The 17979-nt window shown below is 35.1% G+C and overlaps 1 protein-coding gene across 8 annotated transcripts in view; it reads left to right on the top strand.

Moving 5' to 3' along the window:
- The window catches only part of SCAF11 (SR-related CTD associated factor 11), a 48428-nt gene that overhangs the window by 18315 nt on the left and 12134 nt on the right, over positions 1–17979 (top strand). For all 8 annotated transcript variants that reach the window (XM_074870413.1, XM_074870408.1, XM_074870409.1 and 5 more), the window contains exons 4-10: positions 7954–8031; positions 9726–9823; positions 10869–10936; positions 11582–11637; positions 14091–14197; positions 14942–15031; positions 16324–16430. In XM_074870413.1, the coding sequence (XP_074726514.1) occupies positions 7954–8031; positions 9726–9823; positions 10869–10936; positions 11582–11637; positions 14091–14197; positions 14942–15031; positions 16324–16430 (604 nt within the window). The remainder of the gene's footprint in view (positions 1–7953; positions 8032–9725; positions 9824–10868; positions 10937–11581; positions 11638–14090; positions 14198–14941; positions 15032–16323; positions 16431–17979) is intronic.

Here is a 17979-nt window from a genome sequence, read left to right as displayed (position 1 = left end):
AGTTTCCTGTTGCCAGATTTTCTGTTCTGCAGATGATTAATTGCAGTGCTTTTATTTATAAGGGAACAGGAAATTCTCATCCACAATTTTATCCGGACTTCCTTAGCTGGTTGTTACAATGGCAGCTGAAAGGCAATAAATAGTGACATGCACAGGGAAGCAGTACAGTAAATGGAGGGCTTGCTGCTGGATTTGAGTGAGTTCACACTGTCTAACAGATGCTTTTAAGCCCAATGAGTAAGGGAAGTTTTCTTGTTTTAAAGAGGCAATTGAATGATACGACGTTTTTCTTGTCATCTCAATTTTTTTTTTGGGGGGGGGACAAAGTACTATCCAAATAGAACAAAAGCAACTTCTGCTCTTAAGAGTTTACAGGTGAAGTAGATGTGATGCCATAAAAATGGTGGGGGGTTGGTTTTAAAGCTACGTAAGGCTTCTACCACTTCTTTCCATTAGTGACATCTGATGGGTAAAACCAGCCAGTCTTTCTTTTCTGAGGATACTTGACAGTCGGACCTGTTGAGTTCATGAAACTCCATTGCCTAATCTAGTAGTTCTAATTAAAATAAAGAAAAAAGCATTGAAAACTGTCTGGCAAGATGTTCAGAGGCTTCAGTTGTGAGAAGCAAATGAGGTTTTATAGCTTGGAATGGTAGAAACGTAGTATGCACGTGACCATTTGAAGCATGCTGATGCCATGTGGGTTTTGTGTTCACTTAATATTTAGTAAGTAAATATTTTTGTTCTTTTTTGAGAAGTGTTGCATGAGGTTTAGCTTTCTCTGCTAGTTCTTGGTTTATCATGACTACTGAAAACTAAATAATTAACAAGTCAAATTCAAGTCACTCTGAATAATGAAGATATAAAAATTATCTACTCTTTAAAAAAATGCTACCAGATTGTTTAAAGATTAAGTATTTTTATTTGGTATAAATAAATGGGTTTTAAAAACATTGTTTCCTGTTTTAAGTGCTGGAGAATAAAACTGAGAATAAGATTGAGCGAAAACTTTTTTTAAAAAAGGCAAGAAAAAAAGCCTCATATTCACGTTACTTGAAGTGGTCTTTTGTGTATCTACAGTTATGTTCCATACACTTAAAGGCTTTGCCAGCAGTCTGTGTTCGAGTTGGATATTTCCTCTATCCTTCTGTGTTGCATCTGGACTTCAAAATAGAACAGGAGGAACTACTTCTTTAAACTGTTGTTTTCAGATTGTACATAATCATTGTTCATCTGAGAGCTTATGGCTTTTGTATATAACTGTAGATTCTAATTAAAACCAGGGTAGCTGAGGGCAGACAGTAAGTTTGTTTACCATTCTGCTTGTTTTCTATCTATGGGAGATTTTCAACATGGCAAGCTGCAGCCATAACACTTCGGAGATCTCGCTTTTTAAGTACAGAGAGAGCAATAATGTATCTATATGTGCAATATATAAAAGTTGCTTTTAATTGAGTGTCTTCTGGTTCATTCCATGAAGGGCTAAGAAGGGATAGGAAGCTTGCCACAGAACATCTAATATATTAGATTCTGATGGCTAAATCTGAGCATTTAGTTTCAGAATTAAGTAGCATTACAGTTGAGTTGGTGCTGTATTTTCTTTCCGTTTGAGGAAAGGTGTACAACTCCTAAAAGAAAAATGAGGGAGAGACCAGAATCCCCACTAAGAAACCAGTCTTTGGATTAACTTTTATTAAAATGTCCCTTAAATTGTTCCACTCTCTTTGGCTATGTTTACTGTAGTTAATTGTGGGATCTGAGAGCATTGCTGTGCAATAAATTCAGTTGCCTATGCTATTAAACTCTCCTGTACTATGAGATTGTCATCTTGTGTGCCTTTGACCATGCTAACCAGTGCTCCCCCATGAGTTTTTGGTCAGGCACACTGTTGGGGACTGTTTCAGTAGGCATGAGAAGATTAACATAAATGTCACTCATCCTGCGCTAGCTGTCAACTGCTTCTGTAAACAGATGTGTAATTGACTAATGGAAACTTTCAAGCTTGAGATGGTGTTTCAGTGTGGCTGTGCTGAAAGATCCTAGAAAGTGAAAGGCACTAAATCTGGAGCTGAGGTTATTGGACACACCGTTCAGTAGGAGTGCTGAAGGACAGTGTAAGCAGAGGGTTGCTTTCCATATAAAGAACAGGTACATTATAACATTGTTCTGCCCACATAACAAAGAGGGAGCTTTGGGTATTGGAGGGGGGGTGGGGTGGGGTGGGGAGGGGGAGGTAGGGACACACACACCCCCAACAATAAAAAACACAAAAAGCCCTGTCTAGTCTTCAAACACCATCAGTACTGTTGTGTTATGCCAAGGGAAGTAATTATGTGTTTCTCTTGTCTGTAATACCACAAGTAGATTAAAATTAGTTGGGTCAAAACTATAATTTTTTCAATATTTTCTGGTATACTTGTATTTTGTATTTCATTTGGTAAGCACATGTGTTCTAGTTTATAATAACCAGTTCTGAAAGCATTTAAGTAAAGCTAATATGAAGGGAGGTTAACTAAGTATCTATGTCAAGCAGGTAGGCAAAGTAGCTAAAACCACCTCAGCTGAGACAGCTGCTTTAGCAGCAATGGTACCTTGTCTGCATACATTAGAGGAAAACTATTTTTTTGTATTCTATTTAAAGAAAGCAATCTTAAATTAGAGGAGATAAATATTTTACTCTGCTTTACTGTAGGCTTTTTAACTTCCCTTCTGTTCTTCAGAATGCTAATAAATGTACTGGAGACTTCTATCCTTGCTCTTCATTCTATTATGAACTATCATGAGAGAAGAGTGATAAAGGATTCAGTGTGGTGTCTGCATTATCACAATGATTGTGTAAGAGACATTGATTTCAGTGACCCTCCCCTGCTAAGCTTATATCTCTCAGTCTCTGCACGTGGTTTTCCTTATTCATTTTTCCTCATCTGGAGGGTTTGAAAGTAGAGTACATTCAGCTGTAAATTCTCCAAAGCTTTGGGGCATATTCAGGTAGGCCCTGTGCAGTGTCACTGGTTGACTTAATGACACTAAGTAGTTGGCACAAATAGCTGTCTTGCATTACTTTTCTAGCAGATGTTCTGTTCTTAGAATAGTCATTTCCTTTGTGCTGGTATAAGGTTTGGATCTTTGATTATGTAGAGTATACTGCACATGTATAGTCTTCTGAGGGTAAAGAGAGTTACCTGTATGGTAACTGGAATTCTTAAGGTGTATTCTTTCTGATGCAAATTTCTTTTGTCCTGAAGGATATAGGAAGGAATCAGTTTATGTGGCAACAAGCTCCACAGTGATCTGCGGTACAGAGCACTGTGGGCAGGATTAAGATTACATTCATGAACCAAATATGCCGTGTGTTCAAAGAAACACTAAACCTAAAAACCAGAACAGTAATAAAAAAACTTCCTTGTTTCAAGTGCATCTAAGGTAATGCATACGTAGACAATGCATCTGAGAACTGCTGCACCAAAAAACTGTATTAAATTATTTCAGAAAATCTAGACTCTAGGTACCTTTTTTCAAATTGCATGTTTGTCTTTTTGGCATATGGTTGTTCTTGGCACATTTCCCTGCTTAAGCAGGGTGGTTGGACAGGATGACCTCCAGAGGTCCTTTCCACCCGTAACCATTCTGTGATTCCATGATTTATAAGTACATTTGTGCAGCAACTTATGAAAGTTAATGTTAAAGTGCAATGCAGAAGTCTCTGTGTTTTTGAGTTTGACTTCAATTCTTCCAATAATAGAATGTATAGTATCTTTCTTACCATAGAATTCACAGATCCTTGCAAATAATGAATCATCTCATACTTCCCTAAAGACAGCTGCCAATAGAACTTGTCAACACTTTATGACAGTTTTTGATTGGAAGTTAAGGACTAACCAATTGTGTGATATCGGTAGAGAGAAGACAGCTGTTTGGAATTGTAACTAGGTAGTCTGTTGATTAGCTGTTCAGATGAGAATCTCTTCTTAGATGTGCTCTGTATCTTTACTACTCATTCATGAGATTAAAAAAAAACCCCACAAAACAACAACAACAACAAAAAAACCCAGAAAAGCCTAACATCCCTTGTCAAAAACAGTCATTTCCTAAAGCATAACTACAAAAACTTCAAATGTACTTGTTTTTTTTAAGTAGACTGGAAAAAAAAAGTCATTTTGAGTTTTTACATGCTTCTAGAAAATAGTGCATTTCCTGATGTTTTCCTCCTTTTCTTCCATCAAAATGTGGAGAGGTGTTTCTCTGTTTGTTACAGTCTCTCTTCTCACTAAAGTTGGAGGTGGAATTGTTGTGGGCTTTTTAGTGTTATTACTAGGTAGAGTGAAATACACAGACATTACTCTTGCAATCTAAACCTCACCTTTAAGCCTGAATTTAGCTATAAGAATCTGGTATTACTTGTGTTGCTTAACAGGTTCTCTAACAAAGAAGTAGTAAAGAGTGTGGGATCATGTTTCTTTTTGGACCAGCTTTTCAATACAGTAGTTGACTTTATTATGGGCCACTTGAAGAGGAAAAAAAAAAAAAAAAAACTATTATAGGGGAAGAGATTTACTGCAGCAACTTTAATTCCATACTCACATCTTGTTGCTACTTGTTTTGAAACCTCGTAACATGGAACTTGGTGAATGGGAATGTCTGCCAAAGTTATTTTATCAGCCAGATATGTTTTGGGGTTAGCTTGCACCCGTTTGTATAGCTTCCTGAAAATTCCCAGCTGGAATATAGTAACTGCTTCAGCCTTTTGTCTACTTCACTTTGTTCAAATGCTGTTTGAAGTGATACAGTTAAAATAAGGGACACTTATTTCTTGAGTTAGAGATCACAGTTTTGTGGTGCTGTAGCAGTTACAGGAATATTGAACATAGAGGGTCATAAAAAACCAAAATACTATGAAATGAGTTTTTGGAAAAATTAAGAACAAATATACACATGCTCATGGATAGCTTTTCAGAGGTTGCAGATTTTGTGAATGATTACATATTTTAAGAGAATTTTCTGAATATCACAGGATAGGTGAAAGAATGAATCACTGCAGAGTTACCAGTTTTAACATGAAAACTGAGTATTTTTGTGTGGAGAGTAAAACAACTGAAGACATTTTGAAGTGTACTGACCTACTATCCTGTGTTTTTCCAAGAAAAGTACTGTTGGGAAGAAGAGCAAAACAACTCACAAATACCAGCTGTGAGGTTCTAATTATTTTGATGATTACACTAAATACTACATGTTCTGATTTTTAAACAGCTATGTTAAAGGAAGATACTGTATGAAGCTGTGATTCTTCTAAGGTCGTAATGCATCCCACCCCCCTCCTGCCTTGTGCAGAATAAAAGCCATAGCTGCCGCTTGGACTCATTCCATCTTAATGGCTTTTTTCTTGTTTTAAATATTTTTTTCCCCCAAAAGGGCAGTGCACATTCAATATTACTTATGATGCTACCTGAACAGAAGCCCCAGAAGAGAGGAATTGCTAGCTTGCCTTGAATGAAAGAAGACTTGACACCTTTAGTTACTGGACCATATTTTCAAAAAGATGAAAGAGATGAGTAAAAGGCCACCACTCCTCATGATTGCTTCTTGTGAAAAATTTTTTACCCTCCTTTGTATAGCAGCACAAATTCAGTCTTGCTGTTGGGGAAAAGGGAATTTTTTTTCCCTTCCATTTCCACTTAAAAGGCTTGTTCTTATATGTTAGCAGACAGATGAGAGCTGATTCACGTTTAGACAAAAGTGAAGTAACTTCTAGCTTTCCTCAGGGCTACCCAACAATTGTAGTGTGCTGGGGGGCATGGGAGTGCACGTGGGACTATCCTGTCCTTACTAGAATTTCTCTTGAGATTTGTTGTGCAATACCAGATAATGCTAGGGCTATGAAAAGAAACTGAGTATGAATGGAAAGAGCATATGCTGTTTCTGAACATACCTGAACCTAACAGTAGCTTTTGATTCTTTCAGAATGTTTTTCTCTTTCTACTATATGTAACTGTATGTAATTGTTAAACATTTGTCCAGAAGAACCGAACATAAAACAGTGAACACTTTTCTAGTGCAGCAAAAATGCTAGTAACACTTTGTATTCAATGATACTTCATTGTAATGAATAAACATAATGTACTGCAACTTAAACTTGGGAACATAACTTAATATTCATGTGTAAATTTAATGTAAAACCAGATCGTATTCCTGGAAAAACTTACTCTTCAGCTAAGGTGAATCCTGAAATGAGACTGAAAGTTACTGAGAAGATTAACTTCTTTCTACCTATCTTTGACAGTGTGGTATATATCTAAGAATCAAAGTATTTACCTTGAAGTTTGCAGCTGATTCAACAGAGTGCATTGCATACTATCAGATATCCCAATTGAACAATACACTGCTGTGGTACTGTGGGTTAGCTTTACGTTGACTGCAGGACAAAAACTGTCTTCATGATCTGAGTCCTTAGGGAACTGGCTTAATTACCCAATGTGCTTTTCTTAACCAAGGCCATGACACTGCAGGGAACAATTGTATACCCCAACAGGGGGAAGTTTTTAGTCAGGATAAAATAGCAGAGCATCAAAAGGAGAGGTAATGGTCTAACTTCCGTTCTTGTTGAACAACTTGTTCATGAAACTACCTCTGGGGTTTTTTGGTTTTGTTTGGTGTTTTTTTTAATCAGTCTAACTTTGTTCTGTCTACTTCAGTTGAAATCAGAAGCTGCCTGAATGCTCAAGGTTTAGGGGTTGTGTAGGTGAAAAAGCAGTTGAGCACTCTTTGAAATTGAGAAAAGAACAGAATCAACTGGAAAATGAAAAGCCTCAGTGAAAAGAAAAGGATGAAGTTTATTGAATTTCAGGGCAGAGTTCATATGCAAGTTTCTCATAGCTGCTTATGCAATTCTAGTACTGAGTCTTGCATAAATAAAGTGTAATACCCTGGTAATTCTCTTAAGGGCATACTATTCATATACTGGTTCTTATTCAGTTGGATGAATTAGGACGAGACTGGGTGTGGGTTGTTGGGTTTTTTTCTTTGTTTGAGAAGAATTCTCAACTGAGCCTGTGAAGACCAATGGAATGAGGGGAGGGACAACAAAAAAAACAACCAAAGAAAACCCACCAAACCCCCCACAAACACACATATGGAATTAAAATTAATAAACAGTCCTCTAGCAGCAAAAACTTAATACCTAATATGGGTCTCTCTGAAAGTTGATTCACTACGTGATCCACTTGCGTGGAGCTTCAGTTGAAGCTTCTCTATTCCATGGTTAATAACATTTTATTGTTCTCTGTGTGTGTGATCTGATGTGGTAAAACCTCAGTAGGAGGGCATTTAGGTGATTAGGGAAGAGCTAATAAATCTGTATTTCCATCAGACTGTAGGGTAAAATAACCTTCAGTTCTATTCTCTTGCAAAGTGATTTGTAAAACTTCAGTTGTCTTAAACATGGAAATCTGTTCTCTCTGCTGACTGGAAAAAAAAAAAAAGATGTAGTATAGTCAGATAGATATGCAAGATGAGGGAAGGTGTTACCCTGTTTGCTGTTGGTCTTCCCAGTTTTATGTTTTGAGTGGAACACAACCCAACACCCTTCTGAAAGGAACATTAAGAAATAAAACATAAGAACAATAAGAAGGAAAAAGGACATTTGTGTATTGTTATAAAATCGGAGGAGATACCTAACAGGGATTAAAAAATTTAGCTAATGATGTAAAATGCTTTTCCTTCTTTTGAACACAACTTCTCAGTTACATTCTTGTTTCCTTTAGATTTTCCCCGAAGGAGAAATCTACTTATATGAAGCAAAACACTGAGTGCATGGATAATGTGTGCAAATACACTCTTAATGCAAACAAATTATAATTTTCTGTATTTCTGTAAACTACTATAATAGCAAATGAAAGTACAGAAAACTGAGACTTCTAACTTACTGCAAATTTTGTAATAAGAAAAATAATTTTTCAGACACAGGCTTCATGTCCTATTGATCGCAGACCATTTCAAGCAGTATGCAGGCTTGATGCACTAGAAGAGCAGATAAAGGTAAGTTCCAGATAATAACTTTAGTTGTAGGAACACCCAAGTTATGCTGCAGCCTTTTATTCATACATCTGTGTTAAATAAGCTTTCCTACCAAAATAATGATTGCTTTAATGTCTCTATTACATATTTGAAGCTAGGAATTATTCTTAATTATTTTTTCAAAGGAAATATTTACAGTAATAATAATCACAAAGCTGCTATTGCTACTTTATAGTATCTTTGAGTGTTCCTGATGTATCCAAGAATAGAAGTATACTAATTGGTCTCAAAGTGTTTTTAACCAGGTTTTGTAAACAAGTGCTATATCAATTAGCATGCAATCTTGCCTTTTTTTTAGCTGAGGTGAATCTTGTATGTTCATTGCCTCCAATTCACAGACAAAACCACATGAAAGCAAGAGGAACCAATTAGTGCTGAGCCTTACTCAATCTAGATTTCTGAATTTTTTCAGCTTTCAACTCTTCTGAATAATACTGCTGTGGAAAGTAGTTTATCCAGTAGGAAAATAAAACAATTCTGGTAGATGATCTTGAAAATCTGTATAGAGAGATGCTGATAATTCTGTGTACAGTTTTGAAAATCTCTGGTGAAACTATGGTTATAAGTAATTCCTAAGCTGTTGTTTTGTATTTTGCTACATTTAGAAAACAGGCTCCTACTGCCCATTTCTTGTGCTTCTAGAGGCCCAGGTAGTCAACTGCAAAGAAAACAGACTGACAGCTGCAGATACTTCCTTGTCATAGAAAACCATACTAGCCTATTTTATCTTCTTTCTTTCTTTCTAAAGAAGGAAGCAGCTGAAACAAGATAAACTGAAGTTTTTATTTGGAAGAGTGTAAAGGCTGTATCAAAATACAGTTTTAAAGTTTCTTTGTTTGTGGAACTGCAGTGTAAACAGATGGGCAGAGAACAAGGATCATGCTCTGAAAAAGAGCCACTGAAGCAGTAGGGATAGATGGAACGTGTACTGAGAAATGCTGACATGGTGGTCAGTATTAGCAGGGCCGCTGTCAGGACATTGGCAGCTTTCCCTTTGTGATACTCATAATTAGAATGCTAATAGCTTAAGGATATATAAAGCCAAGATTCTAGAATGAAGAAATACAAAATATCTAATGCAAACAATTGCAATGTAGCCGTTGAAGTAACTTCACAGTATGTAATAAAAATTGTATTGCTTTCTTAGAAATTTGAAGATATAGGGAAAAAAGCAATGTTATATGAAATCGTTAAGTTATTTTACTCTAGAGGGAAATTGGGTCTCTTTTAATTATAAGGAAACATTTGAAATTGAGTGATAGTTCAGCATTTTCCCAAGCTGAACCTTGTGTATTCAGATCAACCAACTTAGTTTAAAAAACTTACCTTCCATTGAGAATTTGGAAGCTAGTGCATAGCTTTGAGATACTTGCCGTGGCGGTCAGAATGTTCAGGGGTTTTTGGTCCTGTGGCATTAGTATGCATCTCTGATATAGCCAATATAAATACCAAGGTGGATTTTTTTCCATTTCATAAAAAACAAATGAAAAAAATTTCAAATCTGCAAACTGAGATTAAAGAAGTAATGATTTGTGATGGTTTTGAATTCTTCTGTTTGAGCTTATTTTCTCTGTAGACCTTAAGAGTCTTTGAATGGATTTAAAGCCTATGTGTATTGAGATTCTAGGTTGGATTGACTTTATGTTTCAATACAGGTTCAAGTTAAAAAACAACTAACAGGGAAGGAAGAGGAGGAAAACTGTGCCTGCAATAAAGGAAAATATAGCCATGCAAAGATGAAAAGTTTTATGAGGTTAGTTGTCCACTTAATTTCAAGCATTCTAATTGGAATATTCAAAATACAAGTTCAATGATTTTAAAATGTATACCCTGTAAATCTTTTTAAATTAAGCTTATTTTAAAATAAACTCTCTTCCATCAGAGTAGTTTAGTTTTACTTTTATCACTGATGTAATTCCCACTTGAATACTTAGAATATCAAGCAAGAAGTAAGGAGCAAGGTATTTCTTGCACTGATCGCTGTAAAAGTTGCATTTTTCAAGCATATCTGACAAATTTATTAATTTAAATTAAGATTTTATGGCTAGATCATATTTTAACAATATCAGTCTTTTTTTCTTTGGTTATCTAAACAGACATGCTCCTTCTTTCACGTTACCATAAATGTGGGTGGTGTTCCTCTTTTACTATAAAACATAGTTGTAGTCAAGAACTGATTCTATTCTAATGAGTTGGAGAGGGAATTGTGGAAATACCTTTTCTGTTTTGAGAAGCTTTATCTTGTCACATTTGTTGCATCGTATAAGGGGAAGGTCAGGATTACACAGGTGGATTTCACTAAATAGTGATAATCTAAAGTCAGTATGTAATGGAATGTATGATACATACAGAGTTCCTGAGATTGAATTTGAAGCAGGCTTCACTACAGAAAAGGTAACGGAGTAATTTGCCATTTTGGGCTCTTGTTAGAAAATAAGATTGATCTTCGCACCTCACTGTTCTGAACCACTGTTGACTTTGATATTCTTCAAAGTATTTATGCAAGTGGGTTATAACGTCTTTCACATGTTGCCATGAAATCAAGTAAAATTAAGCATTCAGATTTACTTCTGTTTTTTAAGTAGATTTTCTTTTTTTCCCATCTGTAAGCTTTTTGAAGCACTGTGGCGTTTAATGCATGAAAGATGATATACATGATGCAAGTTCAGGTTTTAGTAGCAGTCAGAACTTGCGTTATGTGCACTAAATAGAAATACCTGATTTTGCTTGGGTGTATACACTGTTAGCTTAAATATGCCCAGAAATAACTTTTGTAATATCTTTTGTTAATCTTGTAGAAGAGGTGTATGCCCAGACAGAGAACCATTAACAGCAAAATTAAGCAAAGTTATGAAGAAAAAATACAGTAAGTTGGTATTTGTCCTCCATTTGTTAGAATTGCTGGTTTTTATTATGAAACTCTAGAATCTTTTCTTGATAAGCCAATTTAATTTTTTTAATTATTTACATTTACGTATGAAAACAAAATACCAAGGAATAAAAGTGTGGAACTTAACATATGTGCAGTATGTGAAACTACTGTTCTTATTTTACTGGAAAGACCGCCTCTTCAATCTCAGTCACAAGTGAAGTGGATTTACTTTCAGCCTAAAGTAATTTTCTGCATTGGACAGTTGGTGCACAGCTAATGAGTAGCTTTTATTCACAGGAAATTTTTTGGTGAGAGTTCAGACACAAGAAGCATGTAGCTATATTTTAGAGCTGCCCTTTTGAGAGGCTTGTTTAATAGATACTGGTCAGTAAGTGTGTTCATAACTTATGAAACTAAGCAAATATCTGAAGAGGTGAAAACTGCTTGATATCTAAAAAACTGTTGTGAAGATGTATGCGTTTTAATTTTACTCAGTTTGTATGTAAATACATTGTAAATACACTTGAGATACTTTTTTTTTTTTTTCATTAACCTCTCATTGCATTAATGATTTTGACAAACTATTAAAAACTAATATGCTAAAGCTAAGATCAGAGTTTTGTTTCTTATTCCACACAGGTAATATGTTGTATGACAAACGAAACAAGAAGACTTTGTCTGTGATGATAAACAAGGTTGGTTCTGATAATGAAATATTTGTAAACATTTTTTTCATGAAGGCATTTTTAAAACTACCTTTGCTTATTTTTAAGGTTTATTTCTTCTCTTTGCTAATTTTAGTATGATCCAAACTTCGTTATTTTGTCTCTCTTTGTCTTGAAGGAAGTAATGAGAATATAGTGCTGTTATATGAGCTTCTTGGATTAAATTTAGTTTTGTGGTGGTAAATATTTTCATTTAGATTAGGATGCTACATCATAAGATACTGTAACTACCTTGTTTTCATCCATCTTCACCAAAAGAAGGTGGTATCAGCTACAAGGTGTTAGTCAAGTACCATTTTTATGAAGGTCATGACAGTTTTCATTATTTTAATGAAAATACATAGCTGTACTCAACCAAGTAATTTGTTATATGGATAAGCTATGGACATTATCGTTTGCATCAAGTTGTTTTTTTTTTAATGGGCGATTACTCCTGAGAATGATTGTGTTTCCAGGTTCCTTGTTTAGTTCATAAATTTTAGCCTATAACACAGGTTTGTAATACACACAATTTTAAGGAGCTATAAAGGCTTTGTTGTTTGATTTCTGCCTTCCCTCCTTTCAAAAATATTTCATGTCTCTGGGACACAAGTTTGTGATCAGTGCTTTCTTACTCATAGTTGTACCTGTAAATGTATTTGCATGAAATAGTTTTAGGCCATAAATCTCATTCTGAAGTGTAAATGTCACTGTTCTCCATTGTTCCCTTACCTGAATTTTAAAAATTTGGAGGAAGAACTATCTTCAAGTCCATATTTTGCCTGCTGCCTTGCTTCTTGTAGTACATGGGCACAAACTACATCACATGTCTTTTCAGTAGCTGGTGGCCTGAGTTGTCACTTTTATTTGGTGCTTATGCAGCATAGTTCTCAGGGATATCTTTAGCTGCAGCCTTCCCAGCCTTAGTCAGGTATTTAGAAATTTTGGTTCTGTTACCATGTGAAGTTAAAGATACCTTTCATTGAATTGAAGAGGTTTTGAACTAAAAGGATAGGGCTTAATCAACGTCTGATTTGACTTCAGGGTTGGTGAATGCTTTCATATCTAGTTTCACTGATTTATTGTGCATTAATGTCTCAAATGGTACCTGTTGCAAAAAAGGTGCACAAACAAAAGTAGAGCCATTAAAACCTTCAGGAGGAGGAGGTACAGGGCTCAATTATCCAATAAATGTTCAAAATTCAAATGAATTTAAAAGAAAGCACTGATTTACTAACAACCACTTCATAGGGATATTTGTGGAACATCTGGATAGCTTTTTTAGATGGATGGAGAAACGTTAATATTTAAAATGATAGTATTTTTTTTAAATAAAACTTAAAAACAACAGCTTTTTAGGAGAAACGTACAATTTGCGCCCTGATGAAATAGGGCATGTTCCCATCAAAACCAGCTCTCTGTGCCAAAGTTTGATGGAGCACATGGATAATGACTGCATACTTGAGACATACATTTGTATACATCCTATTACAAAGTTTATTTTTCATCAGAATAAATTTATTTTGAAAGAAAATGATGGGAAGGCTCTGTGAGTTCCCATTTTAAAATACCAGTCATGGGGAATGAACAGGAATGTTTTAGACTCGAGGTGGCATTAACCCTTGAGGTGAAAGGATATAAATGGCAAAAATGGCTCAGTGTAGGTAAGCGTGTCTGTCTGGGAGGAGTGTTAGGAGGATTATTGTTCACCTTTTCCCCCCTGCAGCGAACCCAGTACGCAGCAACAGAGTTGAGCTGTTCACTGCACACAACATGAAAGGCAATACACTGACATACAGTGAGTGGCTAAGGCATTGCTAACAATTGAAATTAAAGGTGGTATTTGCTGAAACATGAAGTGGCTTCTGGGTATTGTGCCTTTGTGTGAGAGCCCAGTAAACAGATGCACCGGTCAGTCTTCAATTTTGTAGTCCTACCTGAAGGCAAAGGAGAATCCCAGCTACTTATGTAAGGTTTTCTCGTTACTTGGAAACCAAACATTCCATGAACTGCTGACTTACGTAAGATTTTCTTGTTACTTGGAAACCAAACATTCCGTGAACTGCTGTGAAAGGGTCTGTCTGAAGGTGCTGGTGCTGTACTTACTGTGGTCCATTAGGTAGCAGAAATGGGAACTGTGAAATAGTAAAGATGAGGCTCATTTATTCATCATTCTGTATGGAGCATTAAAGACTTTGTCATGGAAAGCCTATATAAAATATAAAGTTAATCTGCAAAGACCAGGTGTTGAAAATTTAGAGACTGAATAGAGAAAATTTATTTGCTCTAACTGCAAATCTCGGCATATAACTATGGAGCTACTATGGTGCCGGCTTTTTGTGAGCTAAAGTCTTGCTGACATGATTTAACTTCAGTGCATCTTCATGTATTAAATGTTAATTATTTTACTTTGGTTGTCTTTAATTCATAATATTTTTTTGTAGCCCAGAAGACAGACCTGCTGGAATGAGTGCTTAAGAACTAATTTCTGCAGCATGCTTCCAGCTGGTGGTAGCAATGAAGAATCCTTTTTCAGCTGTAGAAATGACTGGTTAGTATATACTAGTGCTTAATATAAACTGATGGGTTACTGCATTGTAGATGCTATAGATCCTTTTGCTTCTTTCTGTATATACGGCCTTGAAATATTTCAAAGATTAGATGGCTTTATATTCATAGATGAAGAGCAGCTAAAGCACAAACACTTTAAAATTAATACTGTTAAGGGCACACCCCAGTTTGTCTTGTGTTTAGTATTAAAATACTTAAGTGTGTGCTTTTAATCTCATTGATTTAATAGGAGTTAGCAATATTTAACTCCTTGCTGAATTGAAGCCTTGGATAGGAAAGGGTTAGTCCTCTTATTACAACAGCAGTTAACAAAACAGTTAAGAGTAAATAATATAATTGAAAACATTATTTGGTTAATATGGCCTAATCAAAAGTTATTGTGCCTGTGTGTTTTTTCAGTCTGTAAAAGAAAAAAACTTTTTGCCATGCGTGCAAAAGTATTAATTTGTCAAGGATACAAAGTTTCTCCATCTTTCAACTCCCCAGAAGACACATCTCATCTCCTGTTTTCCATTCTGTCTGCCTCATTTATTTAGGACTTCTGTTATGTTTACTATGACTGCTTTTTCCCTCTAAACAATAACCATGCATAGTGTCATCATGACTGTTGAAAGTTCCTATACAGTTCAATTAAAAAAAAGTCATAGATACAATTATTGAAATGCAAACTTGTCACAGTACAAAGTTACTTTTTGTAACTTTTTGTATGAAATTTGTATTTCAGTACAGAATTCACAGAAGTCAATACAGTGATCAGACAGAAGAGACAAGAACTGGAATTGTCCTGTTCATCTGTGATGGCTAGAGTTGAAAGGTATGTTTTGGATTAGTAGTGGAAAGGATCTTAATATAATACTTCAAGTTTGGAATTTGATTAACTCAGATTGTTCTTTAGATAGAATATTGTTTGATCATAAAACTAAATAGTGTTTGCATGTAACTTGTTACAGTTTTGTGTATTTGCCACATGCTATTTTTATGTCAGTAGATTCTTTTCTGTATATCAATGCTTTTTTGGTACTCATGACAAGAAGAGTAACTCAACTGACTTGTGCATCTTAATATGTAATTTTTTCACAGAAATGCAAGTTTGAATGTATTTTCTATTTGGAAGCTAGTGTTCAATGTGCTTTTTGATTTATTTCTATTACTAGAAATCAGACTACATTAGTCTTAACATCAATCTGATTCTGATTTCCCATGCCCCCTTTTCATGGGTTGGTTCTCACACTTCTTTCTGTAATTGCTTATAAACAAATGCACCTAGAAAGAGTTAAGAGGGGTTCTATCACATGAAACAGTTTTTTTTTTTTTTTTTGCCAGAGAGCATATGCATGTTAAAACATACCCTAAGGATGTTTTCATTAACATAAAGCAGAAGCGTAAAAGTAACTGATTTCAAAATAACACAGTAAGAAACTGGTTCTGTCTGATCTTAATTTCACTACGTATCTCTTTACTCTCCTTGACATAAAACAAAGACTAAAGAGCAAGTAAATATATTTTTAATTATAATTAAAAGTTGCATCTAGGATTTAAATAATAAATTTTTTTTACATGTACTTTTTCTTATGGAAAGTTTTATTCCAACTCAGTGATAATTTAAAAATTGTAGATCTATAAGTAAACTCTGCTTTTGCCCAGGGTTTGCTGAGGGATTCTGAATAAGTATATATTAATTTTGTTTGTTTAAAAAAAAAAAAGAAGTCTTTACTACATTGTCATGTAGACTGTTTCTTATTTTTCTGCAGAAAAGGCTATTCTGTTGAAGTACTAAATCAGTGTTCAGAATTTCATTTCCAGTAGCATAGCCTACTAATTTGGAGTAGACTGCTACAGTTCAGTGTTGGCTTTGAAAAAAGCCAAATATATATTGCTTTAACATAACATGCCTTGTTCAAACTGTTTTACTAAATTAGGCAATAATATAAGCCTGAAATTAAATATGAGAAGGAAAGTTTTGTTTGCTGTCAGCTTTGCCTTTTCTTTCCAATTGTTATGAGGTTGGAAGTATCATGGTTGCCTAATGTTTTGGTTTTGTGAATTGTTTCCAAAACTTGCTACAAACAGTGAAAACAACTGATGTTAATGCTTTTACTTTTCCAGAATTCCTTTAATGTCTTATGGAGCTGACGCTGAGACCTTTCTTCTCACTTCTACTACAGTGGCAGGGGCAATTCTTCCAACAAATATCAGGCCTTTGGAAAACTTTGGTAAACTTTTTTTTTGTAAGTTTTATTTATAGCTCATGTGAAGCATTGTTAAAATGTGATTCTCAGAAATCAAAGTGGAGTATATAACTACAGTTAACAGAAAAAAAATCTGGTTTGATGCAGTTTGGTACTATTTCAAAACCAGCTGGTTTATTTCTGAAATTAGAATATAGAAGACGAACCAGCCACCCTAAAACTGGCATAACTGTTGTTCATTTGAAGATTAAATTCCATTTCTAAATGTAACGCTTTCTTTCATGTTACAACTTCTGTTGTTCAAGGATAAATCTCGTTTTGATCCATTATGAGTGGCTTGACGTATTTCAGTGGTATATTGTGCAGTGTGAGGAACAAACTGTTTCCCGACAGAGAAGGGTGTCAGGAAGCAGTGCAGTGTACGGATCTCTTTCAGTATGCCTACATGCTCTACAGGGCAAAAGCTTGCAAAAGTGCTTGAGCTCCAGGATCTGGCAGGAATTAGCAGAAGACAAGACATGGAAGGAATTATCTTCCTCCAGTAACTTTAACAGCCTCTCTCTCCATACTCAGCAAGAATGTAGTTTCTCTTCCAACAGGCTGCACAAGTTCAAAGAAGTGAAAACAACGGAGTACTGTTTTTTAAGGCTAGAGTTAGTACCTTCTTTGAATTGGGTATTACGCTACTTTCAGTTGACTAGTAGGCAAAGAGATAGGAGAGATCTGGGTCTCTTGGCTTACAAAATTGTGAGGAAGTGAATTGCTGGAAGAAGTTAAGTAGTAGAAGGATCATGAAAAAGGTGCTTTATTCATTCATATTCTTCATTCTTCTTAAAGGTGCTTATTTCACCTCCACATTCCCAGTGAAAAATGGATCGGTTACTTCCTCAGGCCTCTGATGTTTGACAGTGCAATTCAACTGATCCTTAACCATTTCTGCTTCTAGTAGTAATGAGTATACATGCTAGTTTCCCTTCACCTTTCTACTTACACAATCAGGCTTCTTTGTTAGTATGCACCAGAAGCATTTAAAAAAAAAAAAAAAAAAAAAACCCAAACACAACAAAAAAACCACCAAACCGAAACAAAAAACCATTTTTTTCTCTCATCAGAAAGATGAAGAATATTTAAATATGCTCCAGATTATTTTTCAACATTAGACTATTTAGAACATGTGAGTAATTGCTGTTGATATCAGCAGTAACTGACCTACAAATACTGATAACATTGTGAACTCCTAAGGCAGAACACGGAACTAAATACTTTATGCTATTTTTTGGGAGAAGCAGCAGATTTTGAGTTGGAGTCTTGATAGAGAAACAAACAGAAATTATTTTTTTCAGATACTTTTGTTTTAAATTTTATGTTTAGAACAGAATTTTCTCAGTTGTCTTGATTAGAACTTTGGTACTTTTTATATAAGCATTCCACTTTCTCTCTTAAAGGTGTGATTTTGAAATGTGAAGTTATCAAGCTAACAAGACACAGCAAATAAATTCTGAAGTTATTTTTATATGTTTCCATATGTTCTTGCTACACCTGAGCTAAAGTTCAGATGTTAAATGTAATATAT

This window comes from Strix uralensis, chromosome 5, assembly GCF_047716275.1.
Source record: "Strix uralensis isolate ZFMK-TIS-50842 chromosome 5, bStrUra1, whole genome shotgun sequence".
NCBI classification, from domain to species: Eukaryota; Metazoa; Chordata; class Aves; order Strigiformes; family Strigidae; genus Strix; species Strix uralensis.
The sequence above is the reverse complement of the archived record's forward strand: the minus strand, read 5'-3'. Positions and strand labels throughout refer to the sequence as shown.